Here is an 18,871-nt window from a genome sequence, read left to right as displayed (position 1 = left end):
GTGAGTATGTATATCAGTATGTGTGCGTTAGTGGGAATGCACACTGTTCATGTTGTGTTCTGCTTCTCTCTCTGTAGTAGAAAGTCTGGCAGTCTGAGGACTCAGAATTCTGAGGAAGGGAGAGCTGGATCAGGCAAAACCTCCACTTGCCCAAACTTTCTTAGCCCTTCTTCCCTGAGGGTCTTTGTGACTTCTCCTGTTTGAAGGGTTTTGGAACTGCTCTAAGATTTGGTGGGTCACTGGTTTAAAATGGTCATCTCCCCAGTGAGCTTTAAGGGAGCAGTTTTCTTGCACTCCTGGTGCCAAGTGTAGGAGCCCAGTGGCCAGAAGTGGAGTGGGTGAATGCGGGGAAAGGCTGAGATAGATGAGACAGGGTTCGGGGTGGAGCGTGTGTCTGAGCATGGAGGCCAGATGTGATGGGAGAGGGGAGGCTCATTGTAAAGGTGGATGGTCTCTGCGGAGACTCATTTTCCAGAGAGCGCCTTGGGTTTTGCTGCCAGGAGCAGAGTCATCAAGACTGGTCTTTGCTGTTGAAAGGAAGTAGGAGACAAGGGTTATAAAAGGGACCTACCTTCACACCGCACACAATTTACAGAGAGCTTTTCTCATACATGATCCTCTCAACAACCTGAGGAATAGAAAGTATTTGTCTTCTCCTTTTTTAAAAATAACTTTAATGGTAATAATAAAAGGGAAATTGGCAGATTCAATGGGGTTTCTGTAAAATTTCTAGATTTTAGGCAGTGTGTACTAGGAAAAGAATTAGAGATGAGGACAAGTGTGCTACAGTCTACTGGGAGATACTGACGTAGTGTTTCGAAGATATCTGAAACTTTTATCTCTTGTGTGGAAGAAAGAGCAATGTAGAGAATTTTAGGACAAAAAATCTACTTCTTGATCATGATGTGTTGAATGCAACCAGCCCTGTAGTGTACATCACCATGATAAATAGATACTTCAGAAAACTTGTGATGGAAAAGAGCCTTCACTTGCTTCACTGAGTCAAGTTCAGAGGCCACTGCCCAGCTGCAGAAAAGAGGTGAATTTTTAGCTTCCATTGTTCTTAAAATTTCTGGGGAGGACCCCAAGCTTTCTAGATTGGGAAGGTGGTATCTTTCAGGTGAGCCAAAGAGGAGAGGCCTTGGGAATCCTGCATTTGTTTTCTTAATGAGAGCCTGGAAGAGGAAAGGCTGGTGGTTTCTTGGGTTTGGACCAGTGGTCTAGACCTCTCTCCCTGGCTGGTCTGGTCTTCGTCCAGATTTCCCCTCTCCTTGGACCCCTCTCCCCACCTTCCCCCTCCCTCTCATGGGTCTTGGCCATGGTCAGTACTTCCTCCTGGTCCACTGCACATGCCTACTCTTCTCAGACTGACCCTCTCTCTTACCCCACTCCAGCTCTCCCTCCAAAACCCTCATGGCTAAGAACTGGCTCCATGTGTGTTTCACATGCAGGCTTTCTCCTCCCTGGACAGCAAGAACCCAAGAGGCATCTGCTGCCCCTTATCTGACTTCTGCATCTCCTTCCATCTCCTCGGTCTTTCTCCTCCCAACCCATCCCTTCTTCCTGCTCTTCACCCACTTCTTTGCTGGGGCTCTGCACCATCCCTGTAATCTTCTGAGGCTGGATGGGCTGACAGAGTGGCCTCGGGGACACGGGTCAGGTAGAGAAATGCTGACCTGTCACTCCCAGGGAGTGAGGGTGGGGGGAGACTCTAAGTCTCTTGGGGATTAGGGATTGTGTCCAGCCCTGCAGGATGGCCCCTCTCCCAACTTGAGCTTATTTCAGGTGAGTAACCCTGGGAAAACAAAGCAATCTGGAAATTTGGGGTGATTACCAAGGTGTGTTACGAATTTTGGACTCAACTTCTTGCTGCCAGGCAAACCAAAGCTGATAATACCTCAATTAGTTGGCTGGCACCCAAAGCCAACCAAGCTCCCTGGCCCTATATAAGGGCCATCCCCAGCCCAGAACTTCAGAAGGTGTCTGAGTTTCCTCTAGCCTTTCCATCTGTCCTTCCTTTGGAATACCTTGCTGTCCACCATGAATCGCCAGGCCAGGCACAGCCAACAATCTTGCAGATCTTCCAGCGGGGGCCACCGCCAGGGCTTCAGTGGCCAGTCAGCTGTAGTATCAGGCCAGAGCCGGGTTAACTCTACCAGGTCCTCCTCAACATCCCGTTCAGGCAGGGGCGGTGGTGGGTCTGCTGCCTGTGCTATGATGGGAGGAGGTTTTGGCAGCAGGAGTCTCTACAACCTTGGAGGCAACAAGAAGATTTCCATCAGCGTGGCTGGAGGCAGCTCCCGGGCTGGAGAGTTTGGGGGGACCCACAGAGGCAGTGGTTTTGGAGGTGGTGGAAGAGGAATGGGTGGGGGCTTTGGTGGAAGGGCTGGGGGCTTTGGTGGAGCTGGTGGCTTTGGTGGAGGAGCTGGTGGCTTTGGTGGAGCTGGTGGCTTTGGTGGAGTTGGTGGCTTTGGTGGAGCAGGTGGCTTTGGTGGAGCAGGTGGTTTTGGTGGGCCTGGTGGCTTTGGTGGGCCTGGTGGCTTTGGTCCTGGTGGCTTCCCCGGAGGAATCCAGGAAGTGACTGTCAACCAGAGCCTCCTGCAGCCCCTCAATGTGGAGATCGACCCCCAGATTGGACAAGTAAAGACCCAGGAGCGGGAGCAGATTAAGACCCTCAACAACAAGTTTGCCTCCTTCATTGACAAGGTGAGCCCATCTGGGACAGCTGGACAGTGAGGAAGCCTGGCTTAACTGGGATGGTCTCTTTTTCTTCTTCTCATTGTGAATCTGAGGAAGAACTTGTGGGTTCATCCTACACCTCGTGTCCTCTGTGGCATTTCAGCAAGTGATGTTACTGCAGATGATGGAAATATTGGCTGGAGTTACCACCCCCTCCACGTGGCCCATCACTGTGGTTTGTCAGAGGCACTGCTGGGATTGTTCATTGCCATCACGGATATCTCCTCACTATTGCCCTCTGAAACGCAAGCTCAGAATTTCCTCTCTATGCCAGGGGAGTTATGAGCTATTTCCCTTTGAAAGAGAGGCTGACTCTGCCCAAGCTGGATTTGTCTGAAAGAGGAGTTCATCTGCCATCAGCCTAAGAAGAGGGATGCAGAGAGGTTTTGGGAGGTGGGATAGGTAGGGCTAACAGGTACCTCCTCCTTGGTGGTTCTCATAGGAAGACTTTGGTGTGGGGAGCTGTGGATATTGAGGCCATTTGGCATTTGTGTACTTGTGTATATGTGCAAGCAAGGCTGGGGAGATGTTTTCTAGGGATTTCTGTGCTTTGGATATTCCATGCAAGGGCCACAATGCTAATTGTTATGGTCACCAGAGGGCATTGGGTGGCTGCTAACTGAGGATTTCATCCATACTTTTGAGTATGATGTGGGGAAATCTCTTTGTGATCCTGGGACAATATTAGGCCTTAAAGAGAGAGGATTCATAGGGACCCTTTGGGGTCCCCTCACCCTACACCTGTCCTGGGAAAAACCAAAAGAGGAAAAGCATCTTAACATTGGAATACCAGACCTTTGCAGAGGTGAAACTCTTCAAAGTCAAGTGGCCTGCTAATTGCCAGCAGATACATGGGTGTCCTGATAAAGAATTCACAGAAAGGTGGAAGGCAATGTGACAATGCTGCTCCTCCAATGCTGGGCCCAAGAGCAGCTCTCAGCAGCAGCTCTCATCACCCTTCAGGGGGGATTCCTGTGTCTTGGGGTCCTGAGTGTCCAGCATGAGGCCTGGCAAGAGCCTTGCAAATGTTTGTTGAATGGCCAATTGACTGGCATTTATTCCACATGTTTATGCGGTTGGCCTTGAACTTGTGTGCAGAAATGTTTTGCAGCAAATGGAAGTTTGACACACCTTTAGCTAATGGTATAGTTTAAATGCAGCTAAGCCTTGTATTTAACCAGGCTTGGCAGAGGGGGCTGAATCTAGGTGCATTTGGACCCTGTTCCTGGGACAAGGGCTGCCTGAAATCCACGTCCCTATGGCTTCTGTTCTTTCCCACCTTTGTGCAGTGTACCCACCTGTACTGCAAACCTCCTCGTGAGGACTATGGCCACTCTAGGATGTTGGAATCTCCTGTTCTTTGTTGAATACTTAATGATTGAGGAATGAATGATGGAGGGAGGAATGAATGAATGAATGAATGATATAGCAGGAAGATCATCAAGTATATGTATCATGAAACCTCAGTTCTGTTTTGTCACTGACCTCCATGACCATTGTCGTCTCTGGGCTTCAGTTTCCTTATATCTGCTCAGTCGGGCTCTCCACATCACACCAAAGGGCTGTCCACATGGGTTTAGCATTAAGCTATGGCAGCCCTGCTGGAGAGACAAGGAGACCCCCGGGACTTGGTTTGGGGAAGTCATGAGCCTGCATGACTGGAGCTGGCTCCAGACATCTCCTCAATGCTCTTCTCATTGATCTGCAGGTGCGCTTCCTGGAGCAGCAGAACAAGGTCCTGGAGACCAAGTGGAGCCTCCTACAGGAGCAGGGCTCTGGTTCTAATACCAACGACAACAACCTAGAGCCTTTTTTTGAGAACTACATCAGCAGCCTCAAGACCTTCCTGGATGGGCTGCACTTGGAGAAGGACAAGCTGCAGGGTGAGCTGAGGGGCATGGAGGAGACGGTGGAAGACTTCAAGAAGAGGTGTGTGCTGCTCAGTCCCAGGGTACGGTGGCTGGGGGTGGGGGATGGAGCTGGAGGGTGGGAGCGGCAGATGGCAGGAGGCCTAGTCTCCAGTTTAGCTCTGTTCCAGTGGGCTGCAAGCTTGGAAGAATTACCCCATCCTTTTTGACTCTTGATAGCCCAATCTGTAAAAGAGAGGCTCATGCTTGAGGCCGAAGTCCTTTGGAGACTTTAATGAAAGGGCACAGACATATAATTTGGGGAGTTCCAACACACCCTGAAACTCATTTATGAATCTAACAGACTCAGAAAGCATTGTCTATCCTCCCTGAGCTAGATTATCTTCAAGTTCCCCTTCAAATGGGAATTTTATTTCCCCTGTCAATAAACCTCTTAGTGAGTAGCAACTTGCTGTGCCTTGGTCAAGCCCCAATCTGCCACTAATGAGCTCTGTGAGCTTGGGCAAGTACCTCAGCTTCTCTGTGTTGCAGTCTCCTCACTGTAAAATGGAAATAGTGGAAGTATTGACCCTATTTGTTGTAATCAAGATGGGATAAGTTAATACAAGCATAATTCATGAAGCAGGACCGGGCACATTCTTAGCGACCCATTCTTGGTTTTCATTAATTCAGAAAATATCTACTGGGAGACCATGGGGCTACTATACTTGCTATACACAGAGTTTTCACCACACATCTCCCCCTGAAAGCTCCTAGCAGCTCAGTCATCTCCCTTTGCTTACATAAATGGTTTAAAAAAAATCCCAAGTTCTCCAGGAAGCCTTCTGGGATTAATCAAAATAGGACCCCAGTAGGATGAGGCTCCTACTGCAGTGTCCAGTAATTACCATCACCATTACTACATGGTACCTGGCACATAGTTGATGCTCAGTAAAGTCTGTTGAATGAACTCTTATCTGAATCCAGAAGGCTTTGCATTGCACCGACGCATGTCTTGAGCTAAACTGGCAGAGGTCCTGAGTCCATGTCACTTCTGAGAATTGCTCGGGGACCATGGGGACATGCCAGAGAAGGCAGATCCAAAGGGGACTCTTATCTCACAGGTATGAAGAGGAGATCAACAAACGTACAGCTGTAGAGAATGACTTCGTACTCTTGAAAAAGGTAAAGGATCTCTCCCCTTCCCTCCCAGCCCAAAGCTCCAAAAGCAGAGTGGTTTGAAGGTTGAGGGGAAGCACGAGTTTAGTCCTGCTAAGCGAAGGGTCTTCTTTAGGCCATGTAGGTGAGGGCTTGGGCTAGGGAGGGAGCCTGTAGAGCAGGGCAGGCAGGGGCAGGGCCTGAAGATTCTATGCAGCAGGCTATAAAAGGCCTACCAGACTTTGGCCATGCTCCTTCTCCTCATGGGCCCATGGGGTTTATGAATTTGTTTAGGCCTTGAGTTTTGATTAGAAATAGGGTTTTGTTTTTTTTCAGGAACATATTCTCAGGAGCTATTTAAACAGAAGTTTTGAGTATTGCAAATTTAGATTCTCCTTCAGGCCTTCCTCACAAACCCTCCACACCTAGGCCCAGTATGGTGGCCTCAGCCCCGCTCACCTTGCCCCTCTCAGCCTTTTGCCTCTTCTGCTTCTCTCTGTTGGGTATTTGCCAAAGGCCAGCCTGACAGACAGCGGTCTAGTCCTGTTATGATATGTCTGCCTGGGCCTCATTTCCCTTGAGTGGGAGCTCCCAGGGGGCAGGCTCTGTGGCCCCTTCGTCAGGGCTCAGGACTGGGCCAGCCCACAGGTTGGCGGGGACAGTGACTGAGCTGTCCCTCAGGATGTTGATGCTGCCTACATGACCAAAGTGGAACTGGAGGCCAAAGTGGAGACTGTGACAGATGAGATCAACTTCCTGAAGGCTCTCTATGATGCCGTAAGTCTGCTCCTCACCTGCAAGTCTCTGACCCACCTGCTTTCCACCTCCTGGAGAAGAAGGCTCTCACCAGAGCTTTAGCAGGAGGCCCTTGAGTCACATCTGTGCTTCTGACAAAAGTGATACCTTCCCACCTGGTCCTCAGACTCAACTCCTCCTGAGCTGGTGGATCCCTGTCTTTTGGGGATCCCTGGTGTGGGTCTGCTCAGGAATAAGCATGTCTGTCTGGCTCTGCAGGAGCTGTCCCAGATGCAGTCAGACACGAGTGACACGTCCGTGGTGCTGTCCATGGACAACAACCGTTGCCTGGACCTGGACAGCATCATCTCTGAGGTCCGTGCCCAGTACGAGGCGATCGCCCAAAGAAGCAAGGCCGAGGCCGAGGCGCTGTACCAGAGCAAGGTGGGTGACACCATCCTGTAACTCTGGGGACTCTCACTTCCCCATCAAGCTACCTGGGCAGCCCTTGCCTCTGAGTCACTCTCTTCTATATCTCCAGTGGGTGCTTCCCCACTGGTCTGGTGTCCCCCACATCCATCTCCCCCCTTTTAAAGATTTTATTTATTTATTTGATAAAGAGAAAGAGACAGAGGACACAAGCAGAGGAGTGACAGGCAGAAGGAGAAGCAGGCTCCCCACTGAGCAGGGAGCCCCATGCGAGATCTTGTCCCAGGCCCCCGGGATCATGACTTGAGCTGAAGGCAGATGCTTAACTGACTGAGTCACCTAGGTGTCCCTGCATCTCCCTTTCTAATCAGAGAGCTCTGACTTTGCTGTAACTTGGTGCTTCTCAACAGGAAGGGAAGGCAAGATTTTTCTCCCAGGAGCCATATGGAAAAGTCTGCAGACAGTTTTGGTTGTGGGCGGGGATCAGGGGTTGCCAGAGGAGTCTAGTGGATAGCCTAGAGGCCAGGGATGCTGTTAAACATTCTACAACGCATGACCCCACCTCCCAACAAAAAAAAGTTATCCTACCTAAAATGTCAGTAGTGCCAAGGTCGAGAAATCGTTAGTCCCTCTGGCTGCATTCCCTTTATTGCTGGGGACACTTCCATTACTCCTCCTCCAATCTGGACCTTGTCATTGTGTGCTCTGATTTGATCACACTGAGGGGTTGAAGCTAGTGTCTGGAAAGAAGACGGGGGAAGGAGAAGGAGACTGAGCAAAGGGACCCCTCCAGAACTTGTGTCTGTCCCCCTCCTTCCGTCCCAAATCTGAATGGGGCATAAGTAGGTCCATATATTGTTGACTCTTCTGGCTTTTCTTTCTTCTTCTTCTTCTTCTTCTTCTTTTTTTAAAGGTTTATTTATTTATTTATTTGACAGACAGAGACCACAAGTAGGCAGAGAGACAGGCAGAGAGAGAGGAGGAAGCAGGCTCCCTGCTGAGCAGAGAGCCCTATGTGGGGCTTGATCCCAGGACCCTGGGATCATGACCTGAACCAAAGGCAGAGGCTTTAACCCACTGAGCCACCCAGGCACCCCCTCTTCTGGCTTTTCTGCCCAAGGAGGGACAGGCTGCTGGTGAAGAAAATGGTTCTAGCATCTGAAATGTTTGCATTCAAGTTCCAGCACTTTCACTTGATAGCTAGATGAGTTCAGTCATGGAACTTAAGCAATCTGTGTCTCAGTTTTCCCATGCATAAAATGGAAATAATCATACCTTTCTCATCAAGTAGTTGTGAAGTATAAGGAGATAAAGCACAGGGCTGGGTGCAAAGTGTCTGTTCCACGAACACAGCCGTGGTGCTAAAAGCCAGGTCCCCGAGTGCAGAGGAGAGAGTACCTGGTTCCTCCAGCTGACTGACCTTGCACAGTCACGTGTCTGTGTTTTGGTTTTCCTGGTTGGGTTAGGGGATCCGTAAGGACTCTGCTGGATTTCTGAAAGGGGGACTCTTTCCTGGCCACAGCTAGGGGAGCTGCAGACCACGGCTGGCAGACACGGGGATGATCTGAAGAGCACCAAGAATGAGATCATGGAGCTCAACAGGATGATCCAGAAGCTGCGGGTGGAGATCGAGAGTGTCAAGAAGCAGGTGAGAAAAGGAGGAAGAGCGTATGTCTGAGATTGCGGGCTCATGCTCGCTCCGTAACACTCAGGGCTCAGCACTTACTCCAGTGAAATCTTGTCCTAGACCCGCACGTGCTAAGGTGGACCAGGTGCAGTTCTGGACTGGGTCCTGAACCAAGGTCCCGTCGTCTGGAGTCTGGTGGCTGATGGGGGTCAGAACGGACTAGGGAGGTTGGGAAAAGAAGCTGATTGTGTGAACACTGAAATGGGAAAGTAGCCTGGGAAGGCTACTTGTGCTAAGGCTGAGAGAAAGTTTCTTTGATGATTTGGGAAGACTTGGAGGAGGGAGGTCCTCAGAAGATTCTGTCTCTTACCATGAAAGGGGAGAAGGTAAAGGAAGAGCCTGACTCCTTCTGAGCTGGGCTAGGTTCCTGAGTCCAGGTGTCGCTAATCCCACTCCTTGATGTGCTAGGGCCTAGATGGAGGCCCAGGCTTTAACCTCTATGGGCTGTGGCTTCCTCATCTGCCCTACGTGAGGGGACCCATATGCAGGCACCAAGCACACGGTGCAGGCCCTCAGTATATGAATCTAAATTGGACTCCTGGCACCCTGTACCCAGAATGCCAACCTGCAGACGGCCATCGCTGATGCAGAGCAGCGTGGGGAGCTGGCCCTCAAGGATGCCAATGCCAAGCTTCAGGACCTCCAGGCCGCCCTGCAGCAGGCCAAGGAGGACCTGGCCCGACTGCTGCGTGAGTACCAGGAGCTGATGAATGTCAAGCTGGCCCTGGACGTGGAGATCGCTACCTACCGGACCCTCCTGGAGGGCGAGGAGTGCAGGTTAGTGGGAGTCCCTCTGGTTCCCAAAAGGCCGAGGGACCTGGTGGCTTTGCTGCCTGAGCCTGCTGCCAGGTACCCTGTGGGTGCGTGTGCTCATCACTAGAGGTGGCGCCAAGCCCTTGGCAGGCCCAGCCTCCTCCTCTTCAGGGCTGCAAGGTGCTACTAGACCTCCAGGAAAGCTATGTCCCCACGCAATAGTGACACCCCAGAGTCTTATGTTGCATGGGCTTTCCCCTCCTTCTCGTCTCATGTTTTGGTTGTAGAATACATGTCTGCAAACAACAGTCATAGGCAGAAAGATTATTTATAGGCAATTCCTTTATTATTGCCTTAATTGTAGGTTTCTGTAGAGTAGGTTCCTGTAGCCTAGCCCTTAGGTAAGGACTCTGGCCTATGTGGATTCAAATAATATTCACTGAATAAAGAGGATCTGAGGAGTGGGAAGAGGATTCCTGGGCCAGGGAGTGCTCCTCAGCTGTGACTCTGTGGAATGTTAGTGGAAAGGGCAAGAATTAAAGTTCAACTTGACCCAATAGAAAAAAGGAACACATGCCATGATTTTTCAAGTAACTACCATCCTATTTCTTACTGTTAGCATCAATTGTTGACCTAGGTAAGGTGCATCTGGGGAAGGGAGGAGCTGCACAGGTCACTGACACTGGGGTTTGATCTTCCTACAGGATGTCTGGAGAGTGCCAGAGTTCCGTGTCCATCGGTGAGGACCCAGGGTTTTCTCTGGGAAGGGGTTGAATGACTGGGAATAATGCTTCTCCAATCCGGGGCCAGAGCCCGTGAGAGAGCATCCTAGCTGCAGGCTGGAAGAGATTTCCGGTGGTGGCCTGAGTAACCCAGGGGCTCTGAGTCTCAGTCTCAGGGGCCAACCTTCTACCTCTGCTGGCCACTGGCCATCGCCACCCTGTGCCGAGTTTCAGTCGGTCGGACCTTGGGGAGCCCAGAGGGCAGAGGGGGTGCCTCCGGGACTAAAGCACGCCCCACAGACTCCCTGATCCCAGATGCTCTTTGCAGAGATGGTGCACAACAGCGGCAGCAGCGGTGGCAACGGCAGCGGGGGAGCCTTGGGAGCCGGTGCCCTGGAAGGCGGCGCTCTGGGAGGCGGAGCTTCGACCCGTGGGGGCCGGGGCCGTGGGGGCCTGGGCTCAGTGGGGGGCTCGGTGGTGCGAGGCGGCGGCTTCTCCGGTTCTGGCGGTTCTGGCGGTTCTGGCGGCTCTTGTGCTGTCAGCGGGGGCGGCAGCCACAGCTCAAGCCGCAACTCGCAAAGCTCCTCCCAGAGCCAGCGGTCCCACCACAAATTCTGAATGGGGGTCCAAGATGTACCCGGACCCCTTCACCTGCCCAAACATCTGCATCTTCTGACCTGTGCCCTGGAGCCCCACCTTTCCAGACGACTGGCATTACAGTCCAGAATTTGCTGGGAAGGTTGATTGGCTTGAAAAACCATCTATCCGCACAAAGCCAGGCTGAGGGGCAGGGCCCGGGAGGTGGATGGATACATCTCCTCTGCCTCACAGGTGCCCCCACTCCAGCCCCACATCCCATTGCCTTATGGGAAAGCCTCAGCCAGACCCTGCATGCACCTCTTTCCCCATCTTGCAGCCAGCTGTAACCCCGCCCCCCCCACACCCCCACCTCCTGCTGGTGCTTTGATTTCCCATGAGTGATACTTGTCCCTTTTTGACTCCCAGAAAAGAACTCTCTATTCTGTATCTTCAATAAACTGCATTGTGTTTCAGACGCGGTGGTAGAATTTTCATTTTGGATTAGAGGGTCACTGGCTCTAATGGAGCAGTACCATTCACACAGGGAGTTCTGGCCTGAGCCTGGAGGGAGGCTCTAGGGAGGAAGTTCTAGAGTTCTCAGGCAGGAGAGGCATGCTTTTCAGCTATCAGATACTAGCCAGGATACAGATCGACTTCTTCTTCTTCTCCTTTTTTTTTCTTTAAAACATTTTATTTATTTATTTGTCAGGCAGAGATCGCAAGTAGGCAGAGAGGCAGGCAGAGAGAGAGGAGGAAGCAGGCTCCCTGCTAAGCAGAGAGCCCGATGTGGGGCTCGATTCCAGGACCCTGATATCATGACCTGAGCTGAAGGCAAAGGCTTTAACCCACTGAGCCAGCCAGGCGTCCCCAGATCAACTTCTTTAATTAATAAGATTTTGAATTCTTAAAAATTTCATTACATTTGAAAAAAGTTGTAGGTTAGATTTCCTTGCTTTTCAGTAATTCCAGGTAGGTGTGAAATTGTCCGTTAATTGTAACTCATTGTAATCGAATGAGTTGCTGGTAGACAAATATTTTCAAAAAGCAGTGATAAATATTCAAATGTTTTATATCAAAAAATTACATATGCCAAGGGTATATTTTATCATGTTTGATTTGTTTTGGGGTGAAACCTTCCAATACGAAGAGTTATGAGAGCTGACAAAGAACGTAGAATAGCCTCATGGCCGATCTCCCCCTACTCCTACAGCAGACACAGCACACCATCAAGGCGGATCTGGAGGCACTTGGACAGAACAGAAGCTCAGTGCAGGGCCAGGGAGCCCCTCTCAAATCAGGGATGCATAGGTGGGAGAAGCAAAATAAAAGGTGAACAAACATATGAGTACGTGTAGGAGTACCTTCCTTATAAATCATGGTCCTCATTAGCATAAAGGACTGACAAAGGATGTCAGATAAGCAGAAAGAGGAGACACACCTTATAGTGATCACAGACACTCTTATCTAAGTAAACACACACTTGCAGGAGGGCCAGGTGCTCACCAGGCTAGAGAAACACAGCACAAGTGCAGCTTTGACTGAGAACATTCTGACTCTAGAGTGGAAAGTTTACCTGGAACAGCCAGAACAGTCAGAGAGAGAGAAGTGTAGGGACTGTCCCACCACAGCCGGTCCTCACCGGGATTGTAGCCTCACCTCTCAAAAGCAAACCCACTGTTGGCCATACCCCCGCCCTGGCCGGTGAATGTAGCTCGGAGAGAGGTACCTTTAGCCTCATGACTCATTTCATATGTACAAGAAATCACCACGTTCCTTTAAGCAGAATGGTTAAAGAAGAAAGCTTTCCGCATCTTTCATATGATTTAAAAATATCACAGCGCCGTGTTTTCTGGCTCATGATGCCATTCTGATTTGTTAAGGGAATCTGGATGGAAAATACAGTTTGGTTCATTGAAATTTGCATATATTGTGCAGCAATATAACCTTTGTTAAAACCGATGCCCTCTGATGCAACATGGGGGCTTAAGTGGGTAGGAGAAGAATAAATGAAACAAGATGGGATTGGGAGGAAGACAAACCATAAGTGACTCTTAATCTCACAAAACAAACTGAGGGTTGCTGGGGGGAGGGGGGTTGGGAGAAGGGGGCTGGGGTTATGGACATTGGGGAGGGTATATGCTTTGGTGAGTGCTGTGAAGTGTGTAAACCTGGTGATTCACAGACCTGTACCCCTGGGGATAAAAATATATGTTTATATAAAAAATACAAAAATAAAAAAAAAAAACGATGCCCTCTTGTGATTTGCCTGGCACTCTGCTAGTAGCTTTTTTTTTTTTTTTCGAATTAACTCCTTCAATCTTCACAGAGGCGGGCAGCGTTATTATCTCTACTTTACAAATGGGGAAACTGAGGCACAGAGAGATTAAGTGGTGGAGCCAAGATTCAAGCTCTAACAGCCAAACTCCAAAACATCCTGAAACTGTCTCGTAAAGCAGGAAATACTACAGCGCAGCGGGAAGTTCTCAGGCTTTAGAGGCAGACCGGCCTGGTGTGATCTGGGCCTCCTCCTTGCAAGCTGTGTCCCTGCAGGCAGGCTGCTTGGTACCTGGCCCCGTGCTAAATCTCAGCAATAAAATGAGGTTGTTGGGGTTGAATGATGTCATCTGTTTAACTCCTGGCACACGGTGAAAGCTCAGAAAAGTGTCATTACTTTTTATGGAAAACATTTTTTTAAAAGATTTTATTTATTTGTTTGACACAGAGAGAGAGATCACAAGTAGGCAGAGAGGCAGGCAGAGAGAGAGGAGGAAGAAGGCTCCCGCTGAGCAGAGAGCCCGATGTGGGGCTGGATCCCAGGATCCTGAGATCATGACCTGAGCCGAAGGCAGAGGCTTAACCCACTGAGCCACCCAGGTGCCCCTGGAAAACATTTCAGGAACCCGCCTATTCTTTAAAGGAGGGAAGGGTGACAAATTGTTAATTCCTTTCATTTGTGTCTCTCCCATCACCGGCAAAGTGAGACATGACCTGGGAGTTTCCCACAGCTCTCATATTCTGCCCCCCACCCACAACAGATTGTGGTTTTGGTCCCCACTGCAGCACTAACTAGCCCTGTAACCTTGAGTCTCTCCCATTTTCCTCTTTGACCCAGCACATAGAAACATCCTCTGCCAGACAATCCCAGTCCCCTACCAGGGCCTCGAAGTTTCTCTTGGAAGTCAATCCTGGTCTAACCCTTATTTTCCTTTGGGCCCACACCTGGGTAGCTGCTCCTTTTGCCTCAGAGACAAGAGAGTTGCCAGCTTTATAAATGGGTGTATAAATAGTCATGACTTCAAGCATTTTGGATGGAGGAGCACAATATGCCTGGAACAACATTATCTCTGGACCTTGGCCATGAGAATGTGCAGGGCTGCCCTGAGACTTTGGGAGGGCTTGAGGGCCCAGAGCACCTGTTAAGTTTTAGGAGAAAGAGAACATTGCCTAATAGTTTTTGGGTAGGTCCTGGGATACTTGTCAAAAGGATATCAGAGGTGGGGGTCCTGGCTGGTTTGGAGCCTGAGGAGAAGCTTGAAGGCTTAGTCGTTACTAAAAACACCCACCATAACCCAGAAGTCAGGAGAAGGACTCTCCAGGGGTGTTCCTCTGTGCCCCGGCACTGCCTTCTGACCCTACTAGGCAGGGCCTATTAGAGGTGGGAAGTGGGGCTTCCCCATGTCCATCTCCCCCAGGCCGCAGGAGCATGGAGGCTGTGGGAATTCTTCAAAGGCTCATGTTCTTTTTGGTTTGGGAGGCAGGGCACCCAAGCTCCAGTTCTCTGCACCAACCAGGTTTCCTGTCACCTTGACTAAGTCCTTCCTCTCTTTGTAGCTATTTTCTTTTGTAAAAGGAAGGCTCTGGGCTGGTGGTCTCTGTCACCCATCCAGGTTTGACATTCTTCTGTAGGGAGAATAATAGTCTCAGGGTGTGGAGGCCAAGACCAGGAGCTTTGATTCAGTCCCAGGACACTGCTTTCTCTGATCCCTGTCACATCATTGCCTTCCTCTGTTGCCCAGGGGTCTAAAAACTCCCATTTGAAGGAGATTAAAAGCATCCATACCTACACTAGTACTGTAGCTGTCCCCTCCTTCCTAGGTGGGCTGGTAACTGAAATTCTTCCACCCTCCCTTTCTCTGTCCCCACACCCCTGCCGCACGTGGGTGCTGCTCAGTGATATCCACCTCCAGACCTGGGAGATGCAGGCTGAGATGGGGAGCAGATCTGCAGGGGCTGCCCCTGCCGGTCATGCCAGCAACTCCTCTTGAACCCTGCCTCCCGCTGCTGCCCGAGACTGTGATTCGGTGCCTGATAAGTGCCCTGGGCCTCACCCTCTTGGCAGCCCTCGGTTTCAGTACCTGGGAGACCAGCAGGGCCAGTTCAAGTCTTCCATTGACTCGCCCCTTTCCTTTAAGGAGAGCGCTGGTGGCAGGTGGGCACAGTATGAAGGGAAGGAAGGGGACATCTCTTTCACCAGAGAGCTCACCTCTTCTGCAATACATGTGGGTATCGGAGTGGTTCAAATCTCTGCACCACCGTTCTCATCTGTGCATTCTTTTTTTTTTTTAATAATGGAAAATGATTCTTTTAATGTACTATTGGAATTGGTTTACAAGTGTTTTATTGAAAAATTTTTTTTAAAAATTAAATTAATTTATTTATTTTCAGAAAAACAGTATTCATTATTTTTTCACCACACCCAGTGCTCCATGCAAGCCGTGCCCTCTATAATACTCACCACCTGGTACCCCAACCTCCCACCCCCCCCCACTTCAAACCCCTCAGATTGTTTTTCAGAGTCCATAGTCTCTCATGATTCACCTTCCCTTCCAATTTACCCCAACCCCCGCATTCTTGAACAAGTTACTTGATCTCTCCAAGTCTCCTTTTCCCCACCTGTAAAATGAGTGCGATTGTCAGAATGACTTCCATCCTTTCTCCAGCTCCTTTAGGTGTAGGGTAAGGTTGTGTACTTGAGACCGCTCTTGTTTCTTGAGAAAGGCTTGTATGGAACTAGAGGGTATTAGGCTGAGAAAAATAAGTCAATCAGAAAACGACAATTATCACATGATCTCTCTGATATGAGGAATTTGAGAGGCAGGGCGGAGGGTCATGGGGGGTGGGGAGGGAAAAAAATGAAACAAGATGGAATTGGAAGGGAGACAAACCATAAGAGATTCTTAATCTCAGGAAACAAACTGACGGGGGTTGCTAGGGGGGCTAGGGGGTGGGGGATAGGAATAGGGTGGTTGGGTTATGGACATTGAGGAGGGTATGTGCTATGGTGAGTGCTGTGAAGTGTGTAAGCCTGATGAAATCACAGACTTGTACCCCTGAAACAAATAATACATTATATGTTTATTTTTTAGGATTTTATTTATTTATTTGACAGAGATCACAAGTAGGCAGAGAGGCAGGTAGGGGCGGGGAAGCAGGTGGTGGGGGGTGGAGGGGGAGCAGGCTCCCTGCTAAGCAGAGAGCCCGATGCAGGGCTTGATCCCAGGACCCTGAGATCATGACCTGAGCCAAACGCAGAGGCTTAACCCACTGAGCCACCCAGGCGCCCCAATATATTATATGCTAATTTAAAAAAAGAATGACTTCCTTATGTTGATTTTTAGCTTGAGACTTTCCATGTTTTAGACCTAGTACTGTGCATGGCCCACTGAAAAAGTACTCCGTAAGAGGTTAACTATTATTATGATGTTCATTATTATTCTTTTGTCCTCAGCCTGAATAGAATCTCAAGAGGCCATTTAATTGGTTCTTCTTCCTTCAAGCCAGTGATTCCCAAACTTGGCTGCCCATTAAGACCCTCTGGGACCTTTAAAAAATTCCAGAGCCTAGACTACACTCCAGACTGGTGAAATCCTGGTCTGGGATGAGGAGAGCTGGAGGAGGTACAGGCATTAGTTGTTGCTGAAGATCTCCAGGGGATCCCAACCTGTAGCGAGTTTAGCAATCACTATTCTTTGTCATCCAACCAGTGAAGGGGTTTCCTTTAGGGATAGCAGTTTGTTCCAGAAACCTCATCCAGCATTTAATATTATTTGAGGTCAAGTATCTCCTTTGGGACTATTAAAAATCTCTCATGCATCACCTTGACTCAATTTTCTCTTTCTTTGAGGGAGTAGAGAATAACCGTCACCCTATAGCAAAGGCTCAGGGAGTAGTATTTGCTGGGTCTCCCACCCCTAAGCCTTTGAGGAGGTGACAGCAGCCTACTGGGGACCATCCAGCTGACAAGAGATAGACTGGGGTGTTGGCATTGAATGCTGGTAACTGGTCACAGTCAGAGACCAAAGAAGCTTTCTAAACCCTGTCTGGAACTTCCTCTTTTATTTTATCATAATTTAGTAATTCCCTATATTCAGCATAGGGGTAAATATAATCCTTGGTGAGCTTCCTATTTATTTAGTTGGCAGGAGAGACACATGAGAAGGGGTTAATGATGCGCATTCCTCATGGCAGGGGTTGAAAGTGAGTGGCACAAGAGAGCACCGTATCAGGTGAACGTGGGGTGAGCTCACATGTTCTGGGGTGTTCATGGAAGGCGGCCTGAGGAACCCCCCTTTTATGACTCTGGAATTTCTAATGTGCTCTTCCATGTTTGATGTCAGCTACTTATTATAATCACCCTGTGAATCTGGCCTTATTATCCTCTTTTTTAATAAACCAAGAAAGTGAGGTTCAAGGAGGTAAGAGTTTGTCTAAGCCATGGGGCTGGGAAGGGTAGAGCCAGGATTTGAAGCTGAACCCAAGGATCTTTCCCCCACACTGCTGCTACTTCCTGTCTGGGACCTACCATCCCTTCTCCATGTACCCTCTGTTTTCTCTGCTTCTTCTCTCTGCCTCTCCTGACTCAGAATCCTCGCCTTCAGATATCTCCCTTACATGACCCATCCCACTCCATAGCTTCACTTCCCTTTCGCTGGTTTTCTCCTTATGTCTCCCAAGACTGGGGGCTGAGCCATGGATTCCCTCTCCTACCAAGAGCTCCCCAAAGTGGTTAGGGTGGATATGCCAGAACTAGGGTGGCAACTGTCCTGACTTGCCTAGGACTATCCTGGTTTAGGCACTGAAAGTCCAGGCAAAGTGGGACCCTTGGTCATCTTACCAGGATCTGAGAGTTATCTATATTTATGCTTGTTTAGTGTGTTATAATGTTCCATGCCTTTTCACGTCCTTATAGCATTGAGAAGTTTCCTTGAGAAATAGCTTCTCTGAGTCCTTTACATAACTGAGACTCTGGCGTAAGAGACTTGCCTAAGATCACAGGCTGGTAGAAGCAGGGCTGGGAGCTGAAACCAGTTTTTGTGACTATAAATTTCAGGTTCACTTTCTGTCTATCCCACAGTGTCTCCTGGAGACAGTCCACTAAAGCAGTTACTGAGCAGATAAGGTGGGGAGACTTGAAGCTACCCACAGAGCCCCTCCCAGCCCAAGGTGCCTTCTCCTCACTGCGGCTCCGCGACACCTGTCTTGTTTTTTCCCACCACCCGCCTTTCCCACCTCTGTAGTTGTTGGCCTCTGTGGTTTCAGTTCCAACTTTTGCGAAAATATTTACTTATTGCATAAATACAAAGGAAAAGGACATTTAAAATATTAGGAAAAAACCCTCCTATAATTCTCAATAAGTTGATGTACTTTTTTGGTTACTTTTTAAGCCTGCATTCTGTGCATTCTTAATTTTTATGAGTTCATAGTGCAGACACACTGGTGTATATTTAGCTTTCTTCATTTAACCTTGTATCATAAGCGTTTTCAACAATGCTGCTACTCAGTCTCCTTGCAGATAATTTTAAATAGTTGTATCTAAATGGACAAGCAAACGTTTAGCCATTTTTCAGACTCTGGACATTTAAGGCTATTTCTCCCACATTTATTATTATTATTAATATTATTACTTTATTTTTATTAAGTTTCGGCTGAAAGCCACCATCCATTTGAGTTCAGAGGGCAAACACACATTTTTGTTGGATGACACTGATGCTCAATAAAAGAGCTTCATTCCAGGCTTGCTGGCAGTGCTTTCCAGAATTTGGGCCCATACATTAGTGCTGGTCCAGGGGCACTTTGTTACAACTTTGAGAAGAGATAAATACAGAATTTGAGAATAACCATTTAGAAACTTATTATTTTTTCCCATTTACAGTAGAACAATTTTATGTCTATTGAACTTAAAAATAAAAAATTGGGGCCCATATATTGTAGATCTTTAAAAA

General features: G+C 49.0%; 1 protein-coding gene across 1 annotated transcript; it reads left to right on the top strand.

Annotated features, from left to right (window-relative positions):
- Window positions 1-2,217: 2,217 nt before the first annotated feature.
- On the top strand, window positions 2,218-10,688 carry LOC122890964 (keratin, type II cytoskeletal 3-like). Its single transcript, XM_044226386.1, has 10 exons — window positions 2,218-2,338; window positions 2,483-2,706; window positions 4,448-4,668; window positions 5,711-5,771; window positions 6,426-6,521; window positions 6,759-6,923; window positions 8,431-8,556; window positions 9,152-9,372; window positions 10,053-10,087; window positions 10,399-10,688. Exons 1-10 carry the CDS (start codon window positions 2,218-2,220, stop codon window positions 10,686-10,688), a joined length of 1,560 nt encoding a protein of 519 aa, XP_044082321.1.
- Window positions 10,689-18,871: the final 8,183 nt, after the last annotated feature.

The sequence above is a fragment of the Neovison vison genome, chromosome 12 (genome assembly GCF_020171115.1).
Source record: "Neovison vison isolate M4711 chromosome 12, ASM_NN_V1, whole genome shotgun sequence".
Classification (NCBI taxonomy): domain Eukaryota; kingdom Metazoa; phylum Chordata; class Mammalia; order Carnivora; family Mustelidae; genus Neogale; species Neogale vison.
This window is presented reverse-complemented; position numbering and strand designations above follow the sequence as displayed.